Source organism: Amblyomma mixtum, chromosome 2, assembly GCF_055824585.1.
Source record: "Amblyomma mixtum isolate Tamu chromosome 2, ASM5582458v1, whole genome shotgun sequence".
In the NCBI taxonomy this organism is placed as follows: domain Eukaryota; kingdom Metazoa; phylum Arthropoda; class Arachnida; order Ixodida; family Ixodidae; genus Amblyomma; species Amblyomma mixtum.
The window spans coordinates 263155681-263179372 of record NC_143013.1 but is presented as its reverse complement, the minus strand read 5'-3'; the positions used below and the strand labels follow the sequence as shown (position 1 = coordinate 263179372).

General features: G+C 48.7%; 2 protein-coding genes across 4 annotated transcripts; both read left to right on the top strand.

Annotated features, from left to right (window-relative positions):
• The first annotated feature begins 224 nt into the window (after window positions 1–224).
• LOC149363829 (nucleoside hydrolase-like) lies at window positions 225–11995 on the top strand. 2 transcript variants are annotated; one of them, XM_089573788.1, is made up of 5 exons: window positions 225–760; window positions 3049–3346; window positions 5851–5987; window positions 9410–9667; window positions 11873–11995. In XM_089573788.1, the coding sequence occupies exons 1-5, from the start codon at window positions 485–487 to the stop codon at window positions 11924–11926; spliced, it is 1023 nt and encodes a 340-aa protein (XP_089429914.1). In that variant the 5' UTR covers window positions 225–484; the 3' UTR covers window positions 11927–11995. The 2 variants fall into 2 exon arrangements, with proteins under 2 accessions (XP_089429914.1, XP_089429913.1); XM_089573787.1 differs by lacking the exon at window positions 11873–11995 and having other exon boundaries at window positions 233–760; window positions 9410–10168.
• LOC149363828 (neprilysin-2-like) lies at window positions 11867–22479 on the top strand. 2 transcript variants are annotated; one of them, XR_016289123.1, is made up of 5 exons: window positions 11867–12005; window positions 13945–14058; window positions 17189–17242; window positions 19761–22109; window positions 22362–22479. XR_016289123.1 is itself a non-coding variant. In XM_089573786.1 (4 exons), exons 1-4 carry the CDS (start codon window positions 11955–11957, stop codon window positions 21801–21803), a joined length of 2262 nt encoding a protein of 753 aa, XP_089429912.1. In that variant the 5' UTR covers window positions 11867–11954; the 3' UTR covers window positions 21804–22475. The 2 variants fall into 2 exon arrangements, 1 of the variants encoding a protein (XP_089429912.1); XM_089573786.1 differs by having other exon boundaries at window positions 19761–22475.
• The last annotated feature ends 1213 nt before the right edge of the window (window positions 22480–23692 follow it).

Here is a 23692-nt window from a genome sequence, read left to right as displayed (position 1 = left end):
TATGATGTTGTCGGGTTTTTAGTAAAATCTCTGTTAACAAAGTAGTCATTAAAAATATTTACCATTTCTTCTCCTTTTAATATCTGTCCTTCGTAAAAAATTTCTTCAACTATCTGTTTTTTCTCGCTCCGACCCATCAGTGCATTTAAGTTATTCCACATTAAGTCAGTCCGCTTTACATTGGAACCGAACATGTTCTGATAGTACAGATCCCTTGCTTTTCTTAGCTGCTTAGTCAAGTCATTACGAAATTTTTTGAACGTAGCGAGATCAGATGCTGTACGAGTTCGCATAAATGTTTTAAACAGGCGTTCTTTCTTTTCAATCTTCTTCAATAGGTACTTTGTCACCCACGGTTTTCGACATCTCTTATTACCCGTCTGGCGTTTGAATACGAAGTGACGTTGGAAGCCAGTCCGTCTGGAACTGGCTTCGAAGACCGTACATACATTTTAGTTCTCGACGAATCATTGACCGTACAACGATGGCACCCAACGGCGCAATGGCCGCATGTTGCTTATTCTTTGCGTGCTTCTTCAGCGATGTTCTGTCCACAGTGCGAGCCGACCAGGCAAGCAAAAAACGGCAGAATTTGCTGCTGGACGTCGACACGGGCGTAGACGACGCCATGGCCATCACCCTGGCCGCTTCTTCGCCAAACGTGTGTGTGCTCGCAATCACCGTCGTTGCGGGGAACACGAACTTGTCGAATGCCTACAACAACACGTTGAGGGTGCTCCAAGCAATCAACCGAACTGACGTGAGTCTTTAGCTTACGCACAGGCCGCTTGGCACGTGTGTACCCCGTACAAACCGGTGCGTCTTTCTTTTCGGAGATAAGATGAAAAAATTTGCGCCAACTACTGTGAGCGTAAAGACTTGCTTGCTTTGATTGCAAATGCGTATCTTTTCCTTCCTTCAGTCTAAAATGCTCGGGCTGCCTTTATGCCTTTATCATTGCAGTCCTGTGAACTTTCAGAACGCACGTGGCATGTCGGTTGATTCTTTTTTGGAGTTGTTATCTTTGTACCTGTCATCAACTGTTGTTGAATTCAAAGGTTCCTTGTTCCTTCAGAAAAATGGAATATGTACTGGCTCTCGCGTTGTCCCAGTGATTTCCCTGATATTTTTAGCAAACTTTGACTGAACACTTCAAGACTTACTTCATGACAAGCGTGTGTGCAAACTTTTTAGGTACGTTTACGATTTTTTAGTACTTTTCGAGCTTTCACCTAATGACACTCTGCCCGCAGCAGTAGGCAATGTTCTGACTGCTTTTAAAGCCTCTTCACGCACTCTCAAGTTCACTCATGAACTCCCTAGCAATCCTTCTATCAGGTTCCTAGAACTGCAACTAACATTCCTTGACGATGGCCATTTATGCTGGATGTTCTTGCCTAGAAGCAAGAAAGCTTCGTTACCTTTCGGTTCTGCGCACTCTAAGATTGTATAGAGAGGGATTGTGATGAACTGTTTCGGCAATGCGCTCGAAAAAAGCTGTCACCACGCTATCAAGAGCAGCCTTGACAATCAATGCTAAAGTTTGTAAGCCGCGGGGTTCCCTATGCCCATTTTGAAGGCAGTGGCTGAATCACTGCTTCAGAACCTTAAGAAAGGACGCACGAAGCGGGCTGACGCTAGGAAACTGAACGCAAGATATTCGAGGTCATTCCGTACGTGCATAAAGTGAGCCATAACATGAAAAAAGTTGCGGCCAAGCAGGGAGTGAGTGTGGTGTTTTCTGCTCCTTGCAAGCCTTTGGGACTGTGTTCGCGCAAAATCTCTAGGCAGGGAAAGAAACCACGTTTGCACAGCGCAGCACGAGAACCGGTTCACAGCGTGTGTAGCACAAGTGGTGTACAAGTTCCCCCTCACATGCGATAGTGACCGGCTGCGTGAGCACCTGGGGTCCGATGGCGGTCCGATGGAACCCTCCCTGGGGTCCGATGGCGGTGCAAACTTGCCTCGCCATTGCAATGAATGTGGCTGCTATCCTTTGTTCAGCAATGTCACAATTCTTGGTAGAGGCAAGGGAAAACAAGAGCGGGAAATCTTGGAACCGTCTCATATCGGTTTGCCAGGCCATGATTCTATTAACACAACCTCAGTGCGCTTACTCGAAAAAGAATTTGCTTTTTTAGGTCGATCACGTTACATGAGATTTCTTGTTCAAGGAGTGTACGATGGGGGGGGGGGGGGGGGGGGGGGGGGCTAGTTGGTAATCCATGAACTAAGAACGAAAACCACGCAAAGGACGATACACAGGGAAGAAGTAGACAGGACGAGTTGCAAGTCCGCGCTCGTCCTGTCTACTTCTTCCCTGTGTATCGTCCTTTGCGTGGTTTTCCTTCTTAGTTCAGAGATTTCTTGTCTCTTTTGCTCTGTGATTTGTGATGCTTCTGTTGCGCATGCCTGCTGGCCTTGCTGGGACTATGTATTTTCTAATAAACTTCAGTTGATAGTCCAGTCGTTGTGGCGTGTACACTCATCTTGTCCCTCGTCTTTTGTGACTGGTTTTTCTTCAATTGCCTTTATGTGCGGAATTGCTTACTGTTTATGATTTCAGGAACAAAAAATATGTGGGCAGAGTCGGGGCACTAAAATTATTCAACAAATTCTAAGGTCCTGAATGCAACAAGAATAATTTATATAAAATTACTTATTTGCGCGATGTTAGTATGCATCTCTCGAAAATTATGAATGCCGCTATTATTATCTGCACCTGCAGAATTACAGCGGTATTCTTACTGTGCACAATGCATAAATGATAAAAAGTTTTGAAACTCGACAAGTGGCTACATTATGACGGCAATCCCTACAATCAGCGCGATGGGTCAGCTACTTTAGCGGTGATGTAAGTTCAATTCTCAGTATAGAGCGTCACAAAATTTAAAATTGGACATCTTCCCGCCCTTTTTATAGCAAGGCCTGTGAGTTTGCCGTTGATTGTTGCTCATATCACGGTCACAGTCGCAACTGGACTGCACAGATGCGCGAACTTGCGTAATGTGCGCTCAGTTAACTCCTCTAATTAAATATACATTTCAGATCCCTGTCTACAAAGGTGCTGATCGCCCCATCGACGGCCTATGGAACTACGAAGAGATATATTTCGGTCCCGACAACTTCGGCAACGCGAGCAGCCTGTACCCCATGGGCAACAACTCGGCCCCGGATCCCAACACGTACGGCTACCTGAAGATGATAGAAGTCATCAAGAACAGCTCGAACGACCTGACGTTGGTTCTCTTGGGGCCGCTGACTAACCTGGCCATAGCACTTCTGGTGGAACCAAACCTGACTGAGAACGTCACTGCCATCTATATTCTCGGAGGAAACATTTACGGTTCGTAACGGCTGGGCCGCTTTCAGGCATCGTAGGATAAAGCTCAGTAGAACAGTTGAGGCTGCTTCAGTTTAATTCAGGCTATAGCTCAGTAGTACAGTTCAAATGTAAACTGCTTCAGTTGAATTGAGACTGTAGCTCAGTAGTACAGATAAAATGTAAGCTACTTCAGTGGAATTCAGGCTGTAGCTCAGTAGTCTAGTTAAAATGTAAGCTGCTTCGGTTGAATTCAGGCTGTAGCTCACTAGTCTAGTTAAAATGCAAGCTGCTTCGGTTGAATTCAGGCAGTAGCTCAGTAGTACAGCTTAAATGTAAACTGCTTCCGTTGAATTCAGGCTGCTAGTTCAGAGAGAGGCTTTCTGAAGCATAAGCTGTCTGGTTTGCTTTTCTTGTTACCGCATTAATTTCACTACGGTTTATTTATTACGCGGCAGGTACGCAGCTCGTTCAGTCGAAAAGCCGTCGGCGTAGTCGGCACCGCGTGTCGAAAATAATCGGAGGTTGCGTTAAAAAAAAATCGTACCATGGTAATTTGTGGTTCTAGCGACTTATTGTTGTGGTTCTAGCGATTTATTGGTGTGTGATAGGTGGTTATGAGTTAATGATATCATTATAGTTAATTTATCAATTAAATAAAATGAAAAAATTGGAAAAAGGGGGTTCAAATGTGTCAAAATGCTCACAATTAAAAGCCAATGCTTGATTATGGTAATTGAGACAATTTAGAATGTGTAATTTAACCATTAATTATTTAAAAGAATTGAAAACAAATGAAACATATGTTCATTTACACCACCACCACCTGCAACAAGTGGTTGCATTCCACTCTTAAAGGCGAAGCTTAGGCGTCCTCCAATTTTTATTTCTTTATCTATTTACTCATTCTATCACTATCCCGAACACGGATCTTATAAGAGCGAACCATAAAGTTAGTAGGCCTACATCTCGGACAGCTTTACTTTCGCGCAGGAGAATGTATTTCTCAGCTGGTTGGCGCATAGTAAAACAGGGGAGGACACACAACTGGAGGCCGACATTGCGACATAAGCCTCGTGTCTATTGGTGTCGTTTCCTTGCTGGCTATCACTCAGTGTTTAATTTTCTACCTTTCATTTGGCAATCGCGCCTTCCAGGCGAGGCAGGGAAGACATCTGACTCTGTCTGCTTTGTGCAGAGCTGTGGTATTTCGTGCTCTAATATCACTAAGAAACGGTGCTGTGTAAATGAGACTAACAGCTGTTTTATGCCGCATGCAAGCTTATCATTTGTAAAGAATTAAAAGCAAGAACATCTAAGGGGTAGGGAGTTCTATCAAGCTCCCCTGCCGCCCATGTACCCTTTACGTACAGTTAAATTGAATGCGAAAATGAACTCATAGCTAGAGAGAATTTGTGACCTTTTACGCTCGGAACAAACTAAATTCGTTTACGCGTGCTTTACATTGATCGATCGGCAAAAGGGTACTGCGCACATGCAAAGGAGGAGCTAAAGGGTACAAAACAAGGGTAGACAATTTTTTCGATTTGATTGATCGACTCGCCAACAGCGTACCCCTCGTAAACATCTGAACGAACAGCTAATTCTTGACAGATGATTTTCGCAGGGGCAGCGCTCAAGTAAATGCGTAGATTCCAAGTAGTACAACTCTGAAATAAGTTAGGAGAAAAAAAAAACTTTTGATACTGAATCTGCGCAACCAATGAACACAAATGTGTAACTGTGTGATATACCACCTACCATCAGCAAAAATTTCGAAAGCGAGAGTTTCAGCCTTGCACAATGCCCCAGTCACTACTGCGGCATGCATTTTACGGCGAATCCCTTTAATGACTCATATTCTACAAGCGTTTAACTCGGGAACTAAAAAAATATAGATAGAGGAAAAAATGAACCTGGACTCCAAGTTTTATGACTGTAGATTAATTAGGTTATTAATTATAGGCAAAAATGTCTAAATTCTGGTGAAATAGCGCGGACGTCGATATAGCCACGGGAACGGTGTGACGTCACATCAACCCGAAGTCGTCACGGTATAGTGAAAATTTTCACAGAATTGTCTGAAAAACGTCAGATCTGTGTCAAATTAGCTGGCGCAATCTGTAATTAAGCGTAATTAACACTTAAGATCCCCGAAAGACGTGTAATTTGGGTATCGATGCAGCCACGGGAACAGTGTGACGTCACATCCACCGGCAGTCACCACGGCCTAGTGTCCTCGGCTTTCGCCTCTAAGCACTTTAGTTGTCAAAGTGTCCTCGCAATTTTTGTTGGAACTGCAGAACTCCGATGAAGGGATTTGTGAACACTCTCTTGCAATCCGAAATAGTAATTGAAAGACATGACAAAGACTCAATATCTTATATGGGTGGGGTACCGCCGAATGCTTTCGGTGAACTGGTGAACTGTTGAGAAGGAAAATTTATAGAAAGTGCGGAGGGTACTCTTCAGTGCTATCACCAACACAAACGTATGTCCTTTAATGAATGGTGCTACCGCCTCCGCAGGTAGGGGCAACATCCTTCCGGGCTCCGAGTTTAACTTCCTCACCGACCCCGAGGCGGCGCTGGTGGTCCTCCAGAGGGCTGAATGTCCAGTGTACATCATTCCGTGGGAGACAGTGCTCGGATCCACAATACCACGGGTGGGTTGGGTCTATCTTTCGGGTGTTTCTCGATCAACCAGATGACATAACGCGCAGCCCATTGGTAGTGCTGTCAGACTCGAGTAATACCAAGCTATAGTGACCCTGGCAAAATGTACAGCTCTCTTCGCGAAGAACAAAGCTACAAATGCAGCATTAATTACAGATGTCTTGCACAGTTACTTAGTCAGTATTGCGAGCTACCTCGTAGCGCTTTGAACAATCGAGAATAAGTCCAGGAGAGGGATTGTTCTGAAATAGGTGCCACTCGCTACCTACACGTAGTTTTAAGCCTAATGATAAAATATAAGGAATAGTATGGGAGGCAACTAAGAATGTTGTAAGGTTAATAAGAAGCTTGCAAAATATATTGACTAACCAGCTCACCAGGTGCTGCCGCTACTGTATTCTTCAAGACCTGGAACAACCTCATAAACAGAGAATATACTAGACGTAGACGAAGGAAAGACACCGCAACACAAACGCACGAACGCCACTAGCAACTAGCAACTATAACCCCAGAACAGTGGAGAACGCACAACTTAGGGATCATTTGTCTTTCTTTATTGGTTCTTCATTGCCGTATATCAACTTTGAAAACGAATAAGTTTTCAAGGAGCTTAAATTTCTCATCTCTGACTCCACTGGACGGTACGCTCAGGCATGCGCCATTTATGCACTGATTTACGCGTAATGCTCCTCAAGACTTCTCCTTGTTGCGTCTGTTTCAAGAGCATGTCATAATGACTGCTTTTGAAAACGGTGCTATACTTGCATGTCCTGGCCATTGCGCTCTTACGATCCCTGAGTCTGTCGTTTACACGTCCCGCTCTACGTGAATCAATTTCCCATCTTGTGCACTATTCCACTCGCACAAGAAACGAAATGACACTCGTGTCTCACTTTGTACTTTGTCTTCTCCTTTCTGCTGATGTGCAATACTGATATTTTTGCACAATTCCGGAAAACGTACTTAGGCAAGAGCGGAAGAGTGCAAGTGACGACACTGGGAGAACATAAAAGGGGGTTTATGTCGTAAAAGCGCTGGGAATACCGGGACACAGAAAGAGCCTTCTGAGCGCTTTCACGATCTAAACATGGCTAACCAACTAGCCCAAACGCTTCCGCTGTTGAATAAAAGCTAGGCATGCAAGTTCTACTGCAGTGCTAAGAGAACTTGGTTGACCATTGATTGCGGGACCTGCATGCGCAGAGCACAGATCGCAAAAACCAGTTATTTTGGCATACTCCCCATACCGACAAACACGGGAAACGCTTCAGGTACATATTCTACATAAAAATGTGCACGAGAGCCCCATTCACGAGCGCATCATCCGTTGGACTCACAGAAGCAGGAAAAACTCCTTGAAAAGCACATTCCTGGCTTCAACTGACACCGGACCAGGAAAGACGGGAAAGCGGCGATAAGGAAATACACAAAGACCTGATCTCTTTTCCAACTTAATTGTCCAGCCCTTGCGAGTCCCAGTCGCCCTTATGCATTTATGTTTTGCTCTTATTCCTGCGCCTACCTTTCGCGTTTTTGTTAGTGTTGCACAAGCGACTGATGAATGCCATAGCAACTATCCTGATTCCGACCGCTGTTGTGCATAAAGACTTAGGCTTGAAAATTCAGCAAACTAAATTTACACGAAGGCTCGCTTCGGGAATGATGCACCAGTAATATAGGAAGCAGCCGCGCTTACCTGGACGGCTTGAAATGCGGCGCTCTTAGATCACGACCGGAGATACGAGCTACCGCACAATAGTAGTAATTCCTCTCTCTGAACTGTACAGTACCACTACCAACAGTTCCCTGGCATATTCCGCCGCAGTGGTAAGCTGTTTTGCAGAAAAAAACCTCCAAAGACACTAGTACGATAGTTTTCCTGGCACAAAACAGTCCAATGTTATTCCCAGCTGAAATGGAATCCTTATTCTACACCACCTTATTGAGCTTTTGAGCTCGGTCACCACCTACGCACAGTGTGTGAAAGCTTAAAAGTTCGGTGTTGTCGAGACAACGCATTCTTTCGGAGGGAAAGAAGGGCGGTGGCTCGGGAGGAGGAAAAATCTTTATGTAAAGCCAGCATTAAGGCCCAGTGGAAAATAGCGCTCGCTCTGTTAAGGCCCGTAGTTCATCTTCCGAGCACGACTGGAGCCGAGCACAGCAGGAAGGAGAGGAGATGGTAAGAGTAATTAGGGGAGGGAATGGCGGTGTCGCATGTTTACAGGTGTGCTGCCTTACCAGAGTGAAATGAGCTGGTCGTGGTTTAGTTGTTAACGACAGAACTGCATCCTTCGTTGATCTCACTATGCGGAAAGCACCGGCACATCCGTCTTTCTCCGCTCAAAGCGCGTGCATGTGTATCCATAGGAATGGATATGCATGCCCTGGCACGCGTAACCTGAGCCAACCAATAAAAAATGAAACAAACTGAAAATAGCGTAGTTCTTAGGCGTCCGTCTTTGGATTCCGCGTCGTAATTGTCGCGTCGGCATTTGTCGGCGTAACGCGCTACCTAACAACCATGGCAGGTAGTAGCAGAGCGAGACGACACCTGCCACGGCGAGAGGGGCAGAATGGAGAATGGCTGCCACGGGAAGATCCCGGACGGTGGCTAGGAGCGTAACACGTCACCTGCCAGCAGTGGCAGGTGGAGAAATAGGCGAAAGAGGTTCGTGACGTGCACCAGGCGCGTCCGATCACACTTCCGGCTCGTAAATCACGTTAGTACCCGACGCATCGATTGGGTGAACTGCTGGTGTCTATAGGTTGGCCACATTGATGAAGGAACAAGTGGTAAGAATAGGCGACAATAGGTTTGCGCAGTGCAGCGAACGCCAGTAATCACATGACACTGCTGCGCTGGTCGAGCGTTTTATTGAAAAAACATAATCGTAGAAAAATTTTGAAATTTAAGTTCGGAACTGTACACTGGCACTGATTGTGGCTGGTCTTGATCTTCAACATGGAAATAAAAGGAAAGTGAACGCTTTACAGGCGTTTCCGCTGGCGTGGTAGAAGCCAGTATTTCATGTTTTACTGGCAGTCACTTGGGCGTATTTCTGTTGTAGGGTGCATCTCCAACGTGTACCATCTGCTCTTCCCTCAGAAGTCAAGATTGACAGAGTATTTGATTTAAAAATAGAACAAGTTTTGCATTCATTCATTCATTCATTCATTCATTCATTCATTCATTCATTCATTCATTCATTCATTCATTCATTCATTCATTCATTCATTCATCTTGTATCAGCAGCGCCAGTTTGGCATTACAGTGTGTATACGATACTCCTCAGGAGAGCGTCTAGTAGCACAACTACTAGTGCTGTTAAAGCTTCCTCAGAAAAGGAAGCTTTCATATATTATTTTTACGCCTCAGGACATGTAACCGCGTTTTTTTTTCCCCTCCAACTAGGACACCTACTACAACATAACGAACAGGACGGGCCTAGAACCACTCCAAGTGTTTCTGGGCGACATCACCCGCTATACTCTGAATTGCTGTATGGACCCGAACAGCGGCTTCAACCTGGGTGACTACCTCGCCGTGCTGGCAGCAGTTGATCCCAGCAGCATCAACAAGACGGTAGTGAATCGTGTTTCCGTCGAACTCACCGGCACCCACACCCGTGGTCAGCTCGTGCACGGCTGGCTCGACTACATGATACCCGAGGTGAAGCGAAACGCCACAATTATAACCGGGTTCAACATCGACGTCGCCGAGAAATCTTTTTACAATACTTTTACCCAGGATTCGCAGCAATTTGAACAATCTAAGGAGTGTTGTCCTTCGTGAAAAATAAAAAAGACAGTTTTAGCATAACTGAGACTGATAGCGTCTCGCGCAGATGAATGCGCATTCCCCTCCTGAGTACGCAGCTCCTATTGCGCGTGTCTTGACCTTTGCAATAAGGGCTCCCTGGGCGCTGCCATATTGTTCACTGGACTGTCGTGAGCACCTCGCGCTGGCACGGTGGAAGCAGCGGCGGAACCGGTTTCCGACAGTCCAGAGAGGAGGTGTTTCGACAACTCCCTCGCCTAATGCAAAGGTCTTATACGTCTTTTCTATGCTAAGACTATCCAATACTGTCAGTTAGCGAAACAACGAATTCTTCAGAAGTCTAAGTGTAGCAGCGTGCATTAAACGACCAATGCAGAGCATTGAACTTTTTGCGTTGCTGACTTTGTGTGGCTTTTTGTACGTGTAATCTGAAAGTTAAAGACACATCCGTGGCTTCATCCTTTGACGTTCCTGGCCCTCACAAGTCACTTTACACAGCTGCCATATAATGACACATAAAGCCTCCAAAGTTTTTTCCTTCGGCGAACCTCCAGTTACGGAAAATAAAAAAAAATTATTTTCATCGCCAGTCACCCAATACTGTCCCAGTCGTTAACCTTGTCCGACACTAATTCTGGGCCCCTCATTTGAGGAATACGCGAAAAAGTGTGAACTTTCAAATGATAGCTGTACTTCGGAGGTTCAATGGATTTCTGACGTTCTTTCTGCTGCGGAACGTAGCGAGCCGTGCATAAAAACGGCAAGCAGAGAACATAACTGGCGACAACTGGTTCAGAATACGGAAAAGTTCACCATTGCGCTTAAGGAACAGACGTTCAGGCGGGGCTAATGTACCAAGCAACTCACGGTACATGTCGCAGGTTTCGTTCATGCCGTTCCCGTTGCCGACTTATTTGACGAGTACGCTTTCCCATCTTTCGATAACCAAGCCAGCGACTGCACCCAGCCTGCAGCTCGTATACGTCCGACAGCTTTAGGGCTTGCGCCAAGGCCGTGCCGAGAGACTTTGCTTCGCTGCATAGCGCCAAAGCGACAATGATTTTTTGAAGGAGTAAGTGAAACTGAGAGTTACTGAGAGAGGCAGTCGAGCACAGCAATGGCCCAATGGGACATCCCGCCAGTAACGAAGGATGAAGTAAAGAAAGCGTTAGGAACAATGCAAAGAGGGAAAGCAGCTGGTGAGGATCAAGTAACAGTAGATTTGTTGAAGGACGGAGGAGAGATTGTGCTAGAAAAACTAGCCACCCTGTATACGCAATGCCTTGTGCCCTCGAAAGTACCAGAAGCTTGGAAGAACGCTAACGCTAGCTGCGGCGCGCTGAAGAGCCGACTTGGTGCTTCATCTCTCCCTCTGGTATGACGTCAGTAGTCACATGACCGACCGCCAACTGTCGTTCGGCCGCGAAGTCTAGCTGCGGCGCGCTGAAGAGCCGACTTGGTGCCCCATCTCTCGCTCTGGTATGACGTCAGTGGTCACATGACCGACCGCCAACTGTCGTTCGGTCGCGAAGTCTAGCTGCGGAGCGCTGAAGAGCCGACTTGGTGCCCCATCTCTCCATCTGGTATGACGTCAGTGGTCACATGACCGACCACCGACAGTGAAGTGTAGGCTGCGGTACCGCGAAGAGGCGACACCTGGCGTAGTATTGCTTTCGCAATAAAAGGTAAAGGATGGCAACAGCTCTCGCCCACCGCATCATCATCATCAGGGCATGGTTCCAGAGCTGTGTGGCTTCGTTACAATGTCCGCCCAAAACAGGCTTGCCTGTCGCCCCAAGAAGCTCTCTTAATATACGGCGCAGACCAATCTTCGTGTAAATTAGGGAAGAAATGTGAAAACACGAAAGCACCCAGCCAGCGGAGATCAGACAGGCGCTCATCTCGCGAATGAAAGCAGAAGAAGTCATCATGCACAACGTGCGCTTTATGTGACATTATAAAGAGGTGAGGAAGAAGAAGAACGTGCGCTTCCCGCTCCGCGAGCTGTAGCTGTCTCGCGAGACGAACGCGACCCGCCGTTCCAGAAAGGTCCTCAGTACAAGGCGCTTAAGCTGTTCCTTCCGTCGACGACTTCAGGGCCTTCCAGTGAGCGGAGAGTCCAGCAGCAGTCCTGCTTCGGTCATCTTCTAGCTCCCTGCCTTTTTAGCGGAACCTAGCCATGGAGATCAAGCCGGGCAAGCGCCCCAAATCTCACCAAGCGAGACCAAAGGTGCGCCATTTTTTTTTTTTTTTTTCATTGGAGTCCTTCCTCATTACGAGACGCTATTCTCGGCCGCAGATGGCGGGCTCGCCCCTGCGTTTCGGCTTTCGGAGTAGCGTAGTCAGCTGGTTACCGCCACCCCGTTGGGCTTTGGTACCCTAACGCAGCTGTAGCAGTCCTTTTGTTGACGCACTAGATCGGCGTAGCGCACTTTACGATAGCGTGCAATACGAAAAGAGTTTTCGGAAATGTGTTCGGAGAAAACGGTCAAACCCGGGTGATTCACATGGTGAGCCTTAAAAGAAAAATGAAAATTGGTTCCTGAGGAAAGAAACTGGCGTAGTAATTGTCTCACATCTCGGTGGACACCCAAACCTTGCCGTAAGGGAAAGGAGGAAGGTAGGAGTGACTGAAGCAAGAGGTGCCGTAGTGGAGGGCTCCGGAATAATTTCGACCACCTGGGGATCTTTAATGGGCACTGACATCGCACAGAAAACAGGAGCCTTTGCCTTTCGCCTCCATCTAAATGCGGCCGCAGCGGCCGGGTTCGAACCCGGGAACTCAGGCTCAGTAGCCGAACGCTCAACCACTGAGCCACCGCGACTGGTCATGTGAGCCTTAGTGCGGTGAAGTTATTCGATCGTAGACCGGACGCTTAAGAGCAGGGCTGTTTTTCTTAATTACGATGAGTCACCTTTTCTTACTGGTCGACCGGCAGCCCCAAGGTGAACGTTTTTAATCGTAACTGGTTTCTCGCTCAACGCTTTTCGTTGCTTTCAAATCGGCCCACAGGGGAAAAAAAACGAGGATGTGTTTGCGCAGTCGTTGCGTAGGCACGCTATAATTTTCGGGCATCGAGCGCTGCGACCAATCAGTGACAGCTGGACATGCGGGACGCAACGCGAGCGGTTGTTAGCGCTTTTTTGTTCTTATACCTCAGAGCAACCCCTCGGCCTTTTAGGGTGGCTGTGTTAGCGCTGTACGTAGCATTGCTGAAAGGCCCAATCCTCAATACTAATCAAGCTTTACCCAGTGCGAATCAAATTAACTCCCTAAGAGAGAATTTATCATTTAGCTGTCGAAAAGTCCTCAGATTTTGTGTCGGTGGGGCGTACTGTATATGACCCGGTCCTGGGTCATATGCAGGAACCACGCAGGCTTGAAACTAATCCGGAGAGCCCTCTAGTGAAGCGTCTTTCATTGTTCCTGTTTAGTTTCGAGGCGTTAGACCGATGCGGCTGGCACTGCCGACATAATCCCATGAACTGAAGGTGCCACGGTGCACAACGAATCGGCCGTCCGTTGAGTGGGTCCATGTACACAGTGCCAAATGGACCATGTGGCGTGGGCGAGCCCGAAACACACGTGATCCACAAACCCGCACGCGCTGAGCCACGTACGTGGTCTTGGTGGACTGTGTACTTAAGTTTGCTATATGGCAGTGGGTAAATGAACTGACCTTTCCTCTGTTCAAAGAGCGGCTGATGCTCTCGGTTCGAAAGAATTCTATTGCTCGGCAACAAGCGTGTAAGTGTGTTTGACCGTTCCATCAGCTGCTCGCAGATGTCAAAAACCCCCGCTCCTTGAAATGTTGAGAACAGGTGCAGAAAGCTCAGGATATACCACTTCCTCCATGTTTGCGAAAGCTGCACTTAGCAGTTCAGTAAGGAACATGGAGAAGCACAGGGAATGCTCTCTGGCTTGGGCGTCGCCATATACTGCAGTTGCGTGGGCTACGTGCACCTAGAGCCGCATGAGGTGGTAGTACGTATTTTCTACACCTGCTCGTGACGATCGAAATAGCAGAAGGGTTTTGACATCTGTGTGCAGACGACAGGAAGGTCTGTACGCGCGTGTATCTCTCGAGTTCAACGCGATGCGAGTCTGCTGCAACTCCCTGAATTCCCCGAACTGACTTCCCCTTTTTCACTGCTTTTGGGGAGCACAGAGAGGTTCGGAGAAGCATGGGAAGCACGAGAAACGCGACCACGACAAGCACGGCAGCCAGGGAAAACCCGCCAAACCAGGAGAATCCAAGGAGGCACTGGGTGCCGATAGCAAGGTGAGCATCTCGCGGAGGAAACATGAACCTTCCATCTTCTTTTTTGGTCGCCGTGTGCTTAATCAGCGACAGCCACTAGCGGTGTCCATGCCTGTCGCTTACTCTGTCGTAATTTCATTCAGTCCTTAATGTCCAGCATTTGACGCTGACTCGTAACCCTGCGTCATTGGGACAACGCTAATATGTCCCTTTGCCTACATTGGCTTCAATGACTGTTAGCTTAGTAGCTTCGAATAATAATATCCGCCTACAAGCTGTCATACCGGATGTTCAGAATGAAAGGCTCTTCATCCAAGTAATGGTGCGTCCGTTAAGCGAAAAGCTTGAGCAAAAAACTGCTCAAACGGCCCACTACAAAGCTACACACACAGAGTAGTTTGTTTTAATGGTAAATATCCTCTCGTCGTCGCAAAATGGTAGCCGCACATGTGACATTAGTGTCTAGATATGTTTAGCATTATTCACTTAAACATAATTGGAACTACCACTCTATGCATTGCGCATACATAGCAAAAACGTTAGGTGCGACCTCTTAGAAAAGATTCCCGGACCAAGGCACGCGCAACCGTATACTGGACACGTGGCCGTACGGTGACGCACATGTGGTTCGCTGCCACTGGCTAGTTTTGCTAATAAAGGCGGCGACAATTGAACTGCACGATCAGTTACGAGTTCTGGCGGGCGCATACAAGGTGCCGTTTTTGCAGCAGGCGAGTGCGACCACACAGCCGCCTCGTATTCATTGGCCTGGCAATATTTTCGACAGGTGGTTGTACGTGCGTCCAAGTCGCATTTTGCTGCCCACAAATCTGATTCAACGTTTAAAAGAAAAAACGGACTGTTTGACATTTGTCTGCGTTCGTACAACTGCATGCGCTGGAGTCTGTCATTTCGCCGTTTCATGCATGGTAATACTGCTTGATCTCCGCTCTTATTTGGCTTACATCAAACAAACAAAACGACGGAGGCATGAATACCTTAACCCCTAACAGGTATACATTTTTCCCCCGTATATGGCACCCAAATGATCGTTTAGTACCCCGGCTGCCATCTATTTCCAAATAAAAAAATGGCAGTGTCTTAGCTGTGGTTAAGCCTGGATATACACTGCCCAAATCCACCGCCTCTCCCGCACTAAACACGGGCGGCTCATACTTGACCGTCTCAGCATCAACCCCATAGGCGACGTCCACACCACGACGCCAATTCCGATAGGGGTCTATAGCCGCCTAGTTATAAAACCAATCCCCAAAAACATGCTACCTGGCCGCCATGATACGCGCCGTCAGCTGAAAGCCCAAGCACTAGATGCCACATACCTTGCCGACGAACACGCAATATACGTAGATGCTGCACGGCAAAGTGCAAACACATACGTGGCTTGTGCAAGCACGCCACAATCTACTCTCGTCACCGCCGCCACAGTAGGAGCTCTCTCCCACAGCGGCAGAAGAAACCGCCATCGCGCTGGCCATCGCTGACCCACTTGTGTACGCGCACAGTCCTAAGCGACTCCAAAAGAGCGATACAAAATTACTCGGCAGGTTTTATCTGCCACCCCGCTGCACGCATCATTCGCGGCTGCACTCCCGACCATAAGATCAACCTGGTCTGGGTACCCGCCCACGCGGGAAACTCTGGAAACGAAGGGGTCGACCGACTAGCCCGAGGACTAACCAACCGGGCGGCCGGCCCCACGGACCCAGACGCTCTTGCCGAGGCTCCCCAGACCTTTGCCGAAATTACCAACCTCCACAGAGAGATGAGACGCCAGTTCCCGCCTCCCCACCCCGACTTGAATCGAGCACAAGCCACCTTGCTCCGCAGGTTGCAGACACACTCCATCCTTAGCCATTCTAGACTTTCACTCATCACAGACGGGGAATACGACCCCGTCTGCCAAAATTGTTGCCAGGGAGAAATCGCCACCTAGGCACACGTCCTCTGGGGTTGAGCGGGAAATCCGCCCCCTCGAACCTTACTGCCAGCTCCCTCCGAAGAAGGATGGAACCAACTCCTCAGAAGGCCAGACAAGAGCATCCAACTGGCACTCATTTCGTGGGCCCAGGAAGTCGCCCCACCTGGGGACCACACCAAGCCCACCTGCCCTAAATCCCGCCGATCTATGACAATAAAATTCTCTCTCTCTGCCTGTACAGAGGAGACGTGCGTGTAGTGAATACTCTGCGGTCTTAGAAGGTTGCTTTAGAGACATATACTGTGGTGTCCATTTCTTTCGGGTGTACACCAAGATATGAGAGACAGGCACTTCCTTTCCTTAAAACCAATTTTCATTTCATTTAACTTAAGTCCCTTACGGCGCGGTTCGGGTATCCGCCGAGATATGAGAGACAGGCGTCGTTTCCTTTCCTTAACACCAATTTTCTTTTCATTTTCCTTCGCTTACGGCGCGGTTCGGGTGTCCATCGAGATGTGAGAGTTTCCTGGCGCACTGTTTGTCTTTTATTTTTTTTCATTTGTGATATTTTATTTCTTTCATTTCTTTTTTATTCTCGTTTCCGTGCTTATTTTTATTCTTTTTTATTTTATTACGGAGTCAGCGCGTGACCTCGTTCGGTTTCGCGCATGCGCAGAAGTGGCAAATCTGACCTCCGGCTCACGCTAAGCGCGGTGTTGACGAGCCTAGTGAAGCTTTTCGCTTCAAAAATGCTTTGGGCGAGCCCTACTCCCCGTAAACCGGACACAGAGCGCCACAAAACACACGACAGGCTGGACTCGTCAGGAGCCAGAAATGACTGCTTATGACGAGCCTGACTCGTCATAAGCCGTCATTTCTGGCTCTTGACGAGTCCAGCCTGTCGTGTAAAAATGCATTGGACGAGCCCTACTCCCCTTAAACCGGACACAGAGCGCCACAAAACACACGACAGGCTGGACTCGTCAGGAGCCAGAAATGACTGCTTATGACGGGCCTGGCTCGTCCAGGTCCTCTACCTCAGCAGCACAGCCAATCGGCCCAATATTGGAAATGTATTGGAAGGGCCTGTCCTACAAAGGACCAGAGTGATACCAGACATATCCAATATTGGCCAACTACCTGTGCTCCTTGGGTAGCGGGTTATGGCGCATCTTCTCATGCTAACTTGTGCCTCGGTATTTCTCGTTTCAGTCGCCTCAAGACGACCAGGCAGTCGATTTATTTCCACTACCGGATGCTCCGTCGGTAAGAGACAGTGGAAACCATACTAACAGTAGCGGCTAACAGAACAGTGATGTTCCTCACTTTATGTCCGACCTTTACATAGAAGCCGACACTTAAAGCTTTCGGCTGCTGAGCACGAGGGAGTGGGATTAAATCCCGGCCGCGGCGGCCACGTTTTGATCAAGGCGAAATTAAAAAAAAATGCGCCAATATTATAAGCGAAGTCAGCGCATGCTAAAGAACTCCCAAGCGGTAAAGAGAGTCGCTGCGCCTTTCCCTTCCTCACAGCAAATTTTTGCGTTTTTCATAACATTGATGTTCACGAGTGAGCAGCGGCGTACGTATGTTAAAAACGACACTAGCAGGATAGTGGATTAAAACTTTTCTGTTGGCTGTAATGTCGCAAGTTACGTCAAAAACACAATATGCAAGTTTCACAAAAACCGCCTCCGCATATTTTGATTGACTGCGTGAAACTGCCAACACCAATTTGTCATTTGTTAGTGATACAACTCTCACTCACTTCTTCGCCAACAAAGCGGTAGCCTGCGTTGTTATCGATACTGCGTTGTTATCGATACTGCGTTGTTAGCGATGACTGGATAGCGCTTTGTAAGAGGAGAGGTAAAGTTTAGCGCAGTTTTCTTTTAGAAATACTGGCGCAAATAGGAGAAAGGTGGCTAGAGAATTGCAGTGCCTTCATCTATCCTCATGCAGAAGAAAGCGCGCTTTGACTCACCGAAGCCATACTTGAAGCTTCTCCGAGTTGGCCTCTATCATTCTTTACCTTGACCCGAGGGTGAAGGGAGTTAGCTTGATTGATAACATTGCATTGCAGGACGCTCGATTAAGAAGAGGGGTAGAGGTGAGTGGAATTGTAAGGTGCCCGACAATGTCCGTGACGAAAAAATGGGCGCATGGGGTCTGAGGAGGAGGCAACAGGAGAGCGAGATAGGGTTTCGCTGAGTATCAAATTTCACGATTGGCCACATCATTTTCTGATGCGGCAGAAAACAGCACAGCCTCCGTTGTACGACTGCTACATTGGCTGCCTAATAAATCTAGATACCGTTTTCTTTTTGACACTCTGCTCCGCTTTAAAGGCGTAAAGTTCTTCGGTGTTCAACATTTTTTTATTGCTAGTTTCAGAGGCGGCAGTTAACTCCAATGAGTGCTCTGTTGACAACGCCACGGCAGCACACAGTACATGCTCCACTCATTGCCCAATCTCCTATTAGGGGTACTCACGTGACGTCACGAGCACCATTTTGTTGTCCAGCGCGTAGCTCCAGCAATGAAGGCCGGAGCAGGAGGCGATAATCTCTCTAGACACGCCGCTGGCGTGTTGCAGTGCTCCACAAACAACGAAATGGCGATCGCTGTGACGTTGGTGGATGCTGTCTATACTGTTACAATTTGCGGCCGTGTCGCCAGTTACCTGAGGATGTGCCACCTACACAGGGTGACGAACGCATACCGTGTGTGTTCCGCGCGGTTTAACAGGCATATCGCAAAGCATTTGTAAATGGGAGGCCACATTTCGCTGAAGGCAAAAGGGTGTTCAAAATTAATCCGTTCACTATTTTCCCGTGGGAAAAACACAACGCCAACCAGGTGAAAACGCGTCATTCTGGGCGCTTTGGAGACTTCTCTGGCTTGGGAGAGCCTGGTAGTGCGCGAACCTATGCAGTCGGAAACGGTTACGCACAAAACGTGGAGGCGCGCTGATGACGTCTTCCCCGTAAGAATATGAGGTATCAGCACGTCACTTGAATACGCTCAGCGGTAGTGGGGCAGCTTGCTTCATAGTGCTTTAGATGTACTTATCTGCCCATCGTTTGTATAATCGACGGCATGCTTGCTGCTTTGAGTATCGTAGCACAGGCGACGTGCGACCGTGACGGGTGGTAAACTGCACGGAGAAAGTACCACGCGTTATTTCTGACCTGACTGCAAGCATGGAGTGGAAGCATGCGTAAAGAAAAACGTAGAATAGTGTCTGGCGGAAGAATACTTTCGCCGGGAAGATCCGGTTTGCCACCCCTGTCGTTTGCACCACCACATGTACCGTCGATGCGGCACAATCCAGGGCTCTGGAGACGTTCGGTGACTCGGACGGTGTTTTCTATTGCTGCTTGCCAGACAAGTAAACGATGGAGTGTATTGTAATATAGTGTAACGAACTCCAGCACCAAATGAGGCGAGCGAGGAAATAGCCAAGGCGTAGTTTTCAGAAAGTGCGGATAAAAGCAGGTTAAAGGATTACTTAAAGAAAATCTGTCGGGCGTAGAAAGTAAGTAGCAAGGAGGAGAGGATCACTGCTAGTGTTCATATGTTAGGGCTCTTTAGCTCACCTCTTGCACTGACTAGGTTCCGAAATGCTCACTAACCTACTGTTAGCACAAAAACATGAAACGCACAAAATTCTTGCTTGCGGACGTTGTCCGATGTAGTCTAGTTTCAAATCCCAGCGAATTTTCTGAAAGCAAATTTACCGTGCTTGCTTGGTCTTCACAGTCGCGTGTTCTCTCACACCCAGGGGCAGCCGGAAACATCACCGCAGGCTGGTAACCGATCCAGGTTGATGGCTAAGCTTGCCATTGCCGCTACCATCTTAGCAGCTTTAATGCTTGCCTTTGTGGTGATTGTGAAGATAGCACGAGCTCCCTCGGTATTGATATGCTCGAACCCAGGATGCGTAGAGCACGCCAAAGAACTGAAGAGCGCCATGAACACTGAAACCTCTCCGTGCACCAACTTCTACGGCTTCGTGTGCGGCTCCTGGGCGCCTGTCGGAGACGAAAGTTCCATGATTGAGCGAATGTTTGCCAACATGCGTAAGATAGCCATACGAGAGCTGGAGGGAGACCCGAAGGAGTCCCCGGTTCCGCTAGCACCCCAGTACTTCCGAAGCTGCATGGCCGCCGTGCCCGACAATTTGATCCAGGGTGAGATTGAGAAATTCAAGCACTTCAAGAGGGGCCTGGGTCTCACCTGGCCCGAAGAGTGGCCGGAGAGAACCAATATCGCCGAGCCCCCGCTGAAGATCCTGATCAACTTGTCGGTGAATTGGAACATTCATTTGGTTTTCCGATTGCGCGCCATGCCCGCGTACCACGGGCGGCCCAAGGCGCTGTACATCAACAACGGAGACTGGAATCCCACGTGGGAAAACACGACGGACGAGCAGTTCGCAGAACTTGTCAAGAAGCACTGCGACTACCTAGGCGTGCCTAAGCCGGATGGCCACACGGAGCTGATGAAGTACATGAAGATAATCATCAATGCAACTGTGGCGTTCCCGGCAGACCCCAGTTACGAAGATAGGAAGATGATCAAGGATGTCGATTATGATACTATGTTGACGCAGTACCTGAACGATATTTATAGCCCTCAGTTCTCCTGGAAGCCAGATGACGTTGTGCTACTCCAGCACCCCGACTTACTCGCGCGTCTTGAACACTTGCTAGCGACGGTGCCCGAAGCGCCGTTTCGGATGAGCCTTTCATGGGCGTTCATTCACCAGTACCTATGGAAAGTTACCGGCAAACCAGAGCTGCGGTCAAAAGGCGACGCAGATGCGCTCCAGACTATGACAAAACTAACCTGCTTCACGCACTTGGAAACGACATTCGGTCTGGCCGTGTCGGCCAAGCGCATCCGCGAGCGTTTCAACAAAACCTTGCGCGATACTGTAAACAACTTTTTCGACATTCTGAAAGTCCAAGTACAAAACAAGATAACCGGTGCCTCGTGGATCGACGATGTGGTCAAGAAGAAGTCCATTGCCAAGCTGGAGGACATCTGGAGAAACGTGTTGCCCGACGACCGCTTCTTTTCATTCTACAGCCTGGCGGCGCTGTACAAGAATTTCCCTCCGGTCGGCGTCTCTTTCATGGACAACTTTATTGACATGGCCAAAGCGTTGCGAAAAACCATGGACAAAGATGACTTCATCACTGTCTTCAGCAAAGAGCTGGGCAGCGGTAGCGTTGCCAGTCGCTACAGCTACTTTTACAACAGCGTGTCCATGGATGTGGGTGCCCTTGAGCCTCCTTTGGTCTACGAGGACGGTTCGCTGGCCATGACATTCGGCTCCCTGGGGACGATCCTGGCGTCCTCAGTGGTGCGGGCGTTCGACCCGCAAGGCGTGCTCTACAACGAGAAAGGCGAAGAGGAGCCATGGTGGAGTGAGGGACGCGAGGAATTAGACAAGCGCTTCAAGTGCGACCTGGGCGCCGCTTCCTCCACGGCTTCGTCTCGGAAAGAGTCGCCGTCGGGTGCCCATGCCGACCCGTTTATGTTCTCGTTGTCAGTGGCTGTGCGCATCGCTTATCAGGCGTACCGCGACGCTATATATAGGCTGCACTGGGGAGAGAACACAGTGATGTACCTGAAGGGACTCGAGCACTTCACGGACGACCAGGTGTTTTTCATGACATTCTGCCTCATGACATGCGCTATCGACAGCAACGGCGACTACTGCAATGTGCCCATGCGCCACTCGAGCAAGTTCGCTGCCGCTTTCCTCTGCAACCCTGGTGAAGCAATGAATCCTGTAGATAAGTGCATGTTCTTCTGACTGATATTTGACTCTGATTGTGTACATACATGACTCTCTTTCACTTAGCGTGTGCCATCTAACACCCCGTTTCTCTTAAACCTTTTCATCCACGTTTCTTATCATCGACAGCTCGCTTCTGAGCGACAGCGTCGCTTTACGATGAGCATCGCAAACGAACCCCCGTGCTGCTCGTTGAGATAGTGTGTGCTATTCGACGTCTGCCACGGACACCCAGACAGACAGTGGTCCTTCTCTCATACGGCCTGCACCAGTTGCACGCCCGGAGCAACGGACTCATCCGTGTTGCTGCTGCATGTTGCCTCCGTGAGTACCCCGTTAACACCCTAGCGATTAATTGTTAGCAATGACAATATGATCGCCCTAGCTTCGGCCGTCATGACACCGTGATCACCGTATGTCTTTATTTTTATGACCGTTCTGCAATAAGTAGATTTACTATTCACAATTATCTTCATTAACAGCTTGCACTAAAACAGACTTGTTTGAAGAGACTGCACCATGCATAGTTCAGAGCTCTGAAGCGCTGTGCCTTGGTATTGTGCGTTCCATTTGCAGCTTCCACCACGTCACGGTGATGCATGGTCGTCACGAACTTCTCAAAGCGATGCACTATACCTTGGACTTTGCGCCGCGAACAGGTGTCAAGGGACTACTACGAGTGCGTGACGTCTGCTCACTATTTCCGACACTGTTTCTGGTTGTGCCTTGTGATGAAGCCGTTCTGCAATGAAAACTGTTCAACGTACTGCATGGCGCTGCGCCATGTTTCGGAGTGGTGTGCTGTGCTTGCTCGCTCGCTCGCTCGAATATTGGGCTTGCTAGCGCAGTACTTTCCTAAACTGTGCCTTGCACGATCTCTGCTTTAGCTTGTACCAAGCCAGCGGGGCAAGACTAAATGCACACTCGGAACTGTTCGCGTTTCGTAAAATGCTCGCTGAGGACGGAAAGCGATTTTCGTTTTGTATTAGACTGAAAACAATACTACTCGCTTCTCATTACCAGTTCTGTTTGATGTGCAGGCTGATGGTGCTTGTTCTTCTTCTCTTCCTGTCTCCTCGGGTGTTCCCCGAGGGAGTGTACTTGGCCCCTTACTTTTTTTTTTAATTATATAGTTTCTGCCGTTGATTCCAGTGTTTCTCTTTACTGACTGTTTCATGCTTGTATGAAGCGATCCACTCACCGTCTGATCAAGCGTTGCTAAATACTGCATGTAACAATGTTAATAAACTGATACGACAAATGAGGCACTGATCAAGCGTTGCTAAATACTGCATGTAACAATGTTAATTAACTGATACGACAAATGAATTGTAATATTGTTACGCGGCGGCCAGCCGAAGAATGAGGCGTGGTGAACGATGGCTATGAGATGATTTTAATGGCCGCTGGCCTAGCGCGGGCGCTCCGTCCCGCGCCACTGCCAGCTTCGTCTTCGTCACACTACCCGGGGCCTCCGAGCGATCGTCCCGATCGGTGACGAACAGACGGCGAAATGGCGATGGTCTTGAGTGAAGGATCGAACAATATGTAGAAGATGGTGCAGTGCTGGCCGCCACGATGAGAAAGATGAGAGAATGAGTCCCGGTCCACGAAGCATCCGGGCCGTAGGGTGCCAGGAGCTGACGGCCGAGGTCCGTGGACGCACCGGACGGCAGGGGCAGGGGGGCGGTGTCTACACGTTTGGGTCTTGGGTCGGTGGGGTCTTGGGTCGTCGTGTCGTGTGGTCCGGGCGGGGGACGGGGCTGGGGTGAGCGTCGGGGTCGGTTCAGGTCGGGCAGGCTGGGGCGCGGCCGTGCGGAGCTGACCAGGTACTCACGGCCGACGTCCACGGCAGGCCCAGGACGCCGAAGCTCCGTGACCAGGATGGCGATGAAGAGACCCCGGCA

Excerpts from the sequence above, each read along its gene's own strand:
- LOC149363829 (XM_089573787.1), top strand. The coding sequence starts at position 485 with ATGGCACCCAACGGCGCAATGGCCGCATGTTGCTTATTCTTTGCGTGC. Across the intron at positions 3,347-5,850 it reads TCTCGGAGGAAACATTTACG|GTAGGGGCAACATCCTTCCG; the intron begins GTTCGTAACGGC and ends CCGCCTCCGCAG. Across the intron at positions 5,988-9,409 it reads TCGGATCCACAATACCACGG|GACACCTACTACAACATAAC; the intron begins GTGGGTTGGGTC and ends CCCTCCAACTAG.
- LOC149363828 (XM_089573786.1), top strand. The coding sequence starts at position 11,955 with ATGGAGATCAAGCCGGGCAAGCGCCCCAAATCTCACCAAGCGAGACCA. Across the intron at positions 14,059-17,188 it reads CACTGGGTGCCGATAGCAAG|TCGCCTCAAGACGACCAGGC; the intron begins GTGAGCATCTCG and ends TTCTCGTTTCAG. Across the intron at positions 17,243-19,760 it reads CACTACCGGATGCTCCGTCG|GGGCAGCCGGAAACATCACC; the intron begins GTAAGAGACAGT and ends TCTCACACCCAG.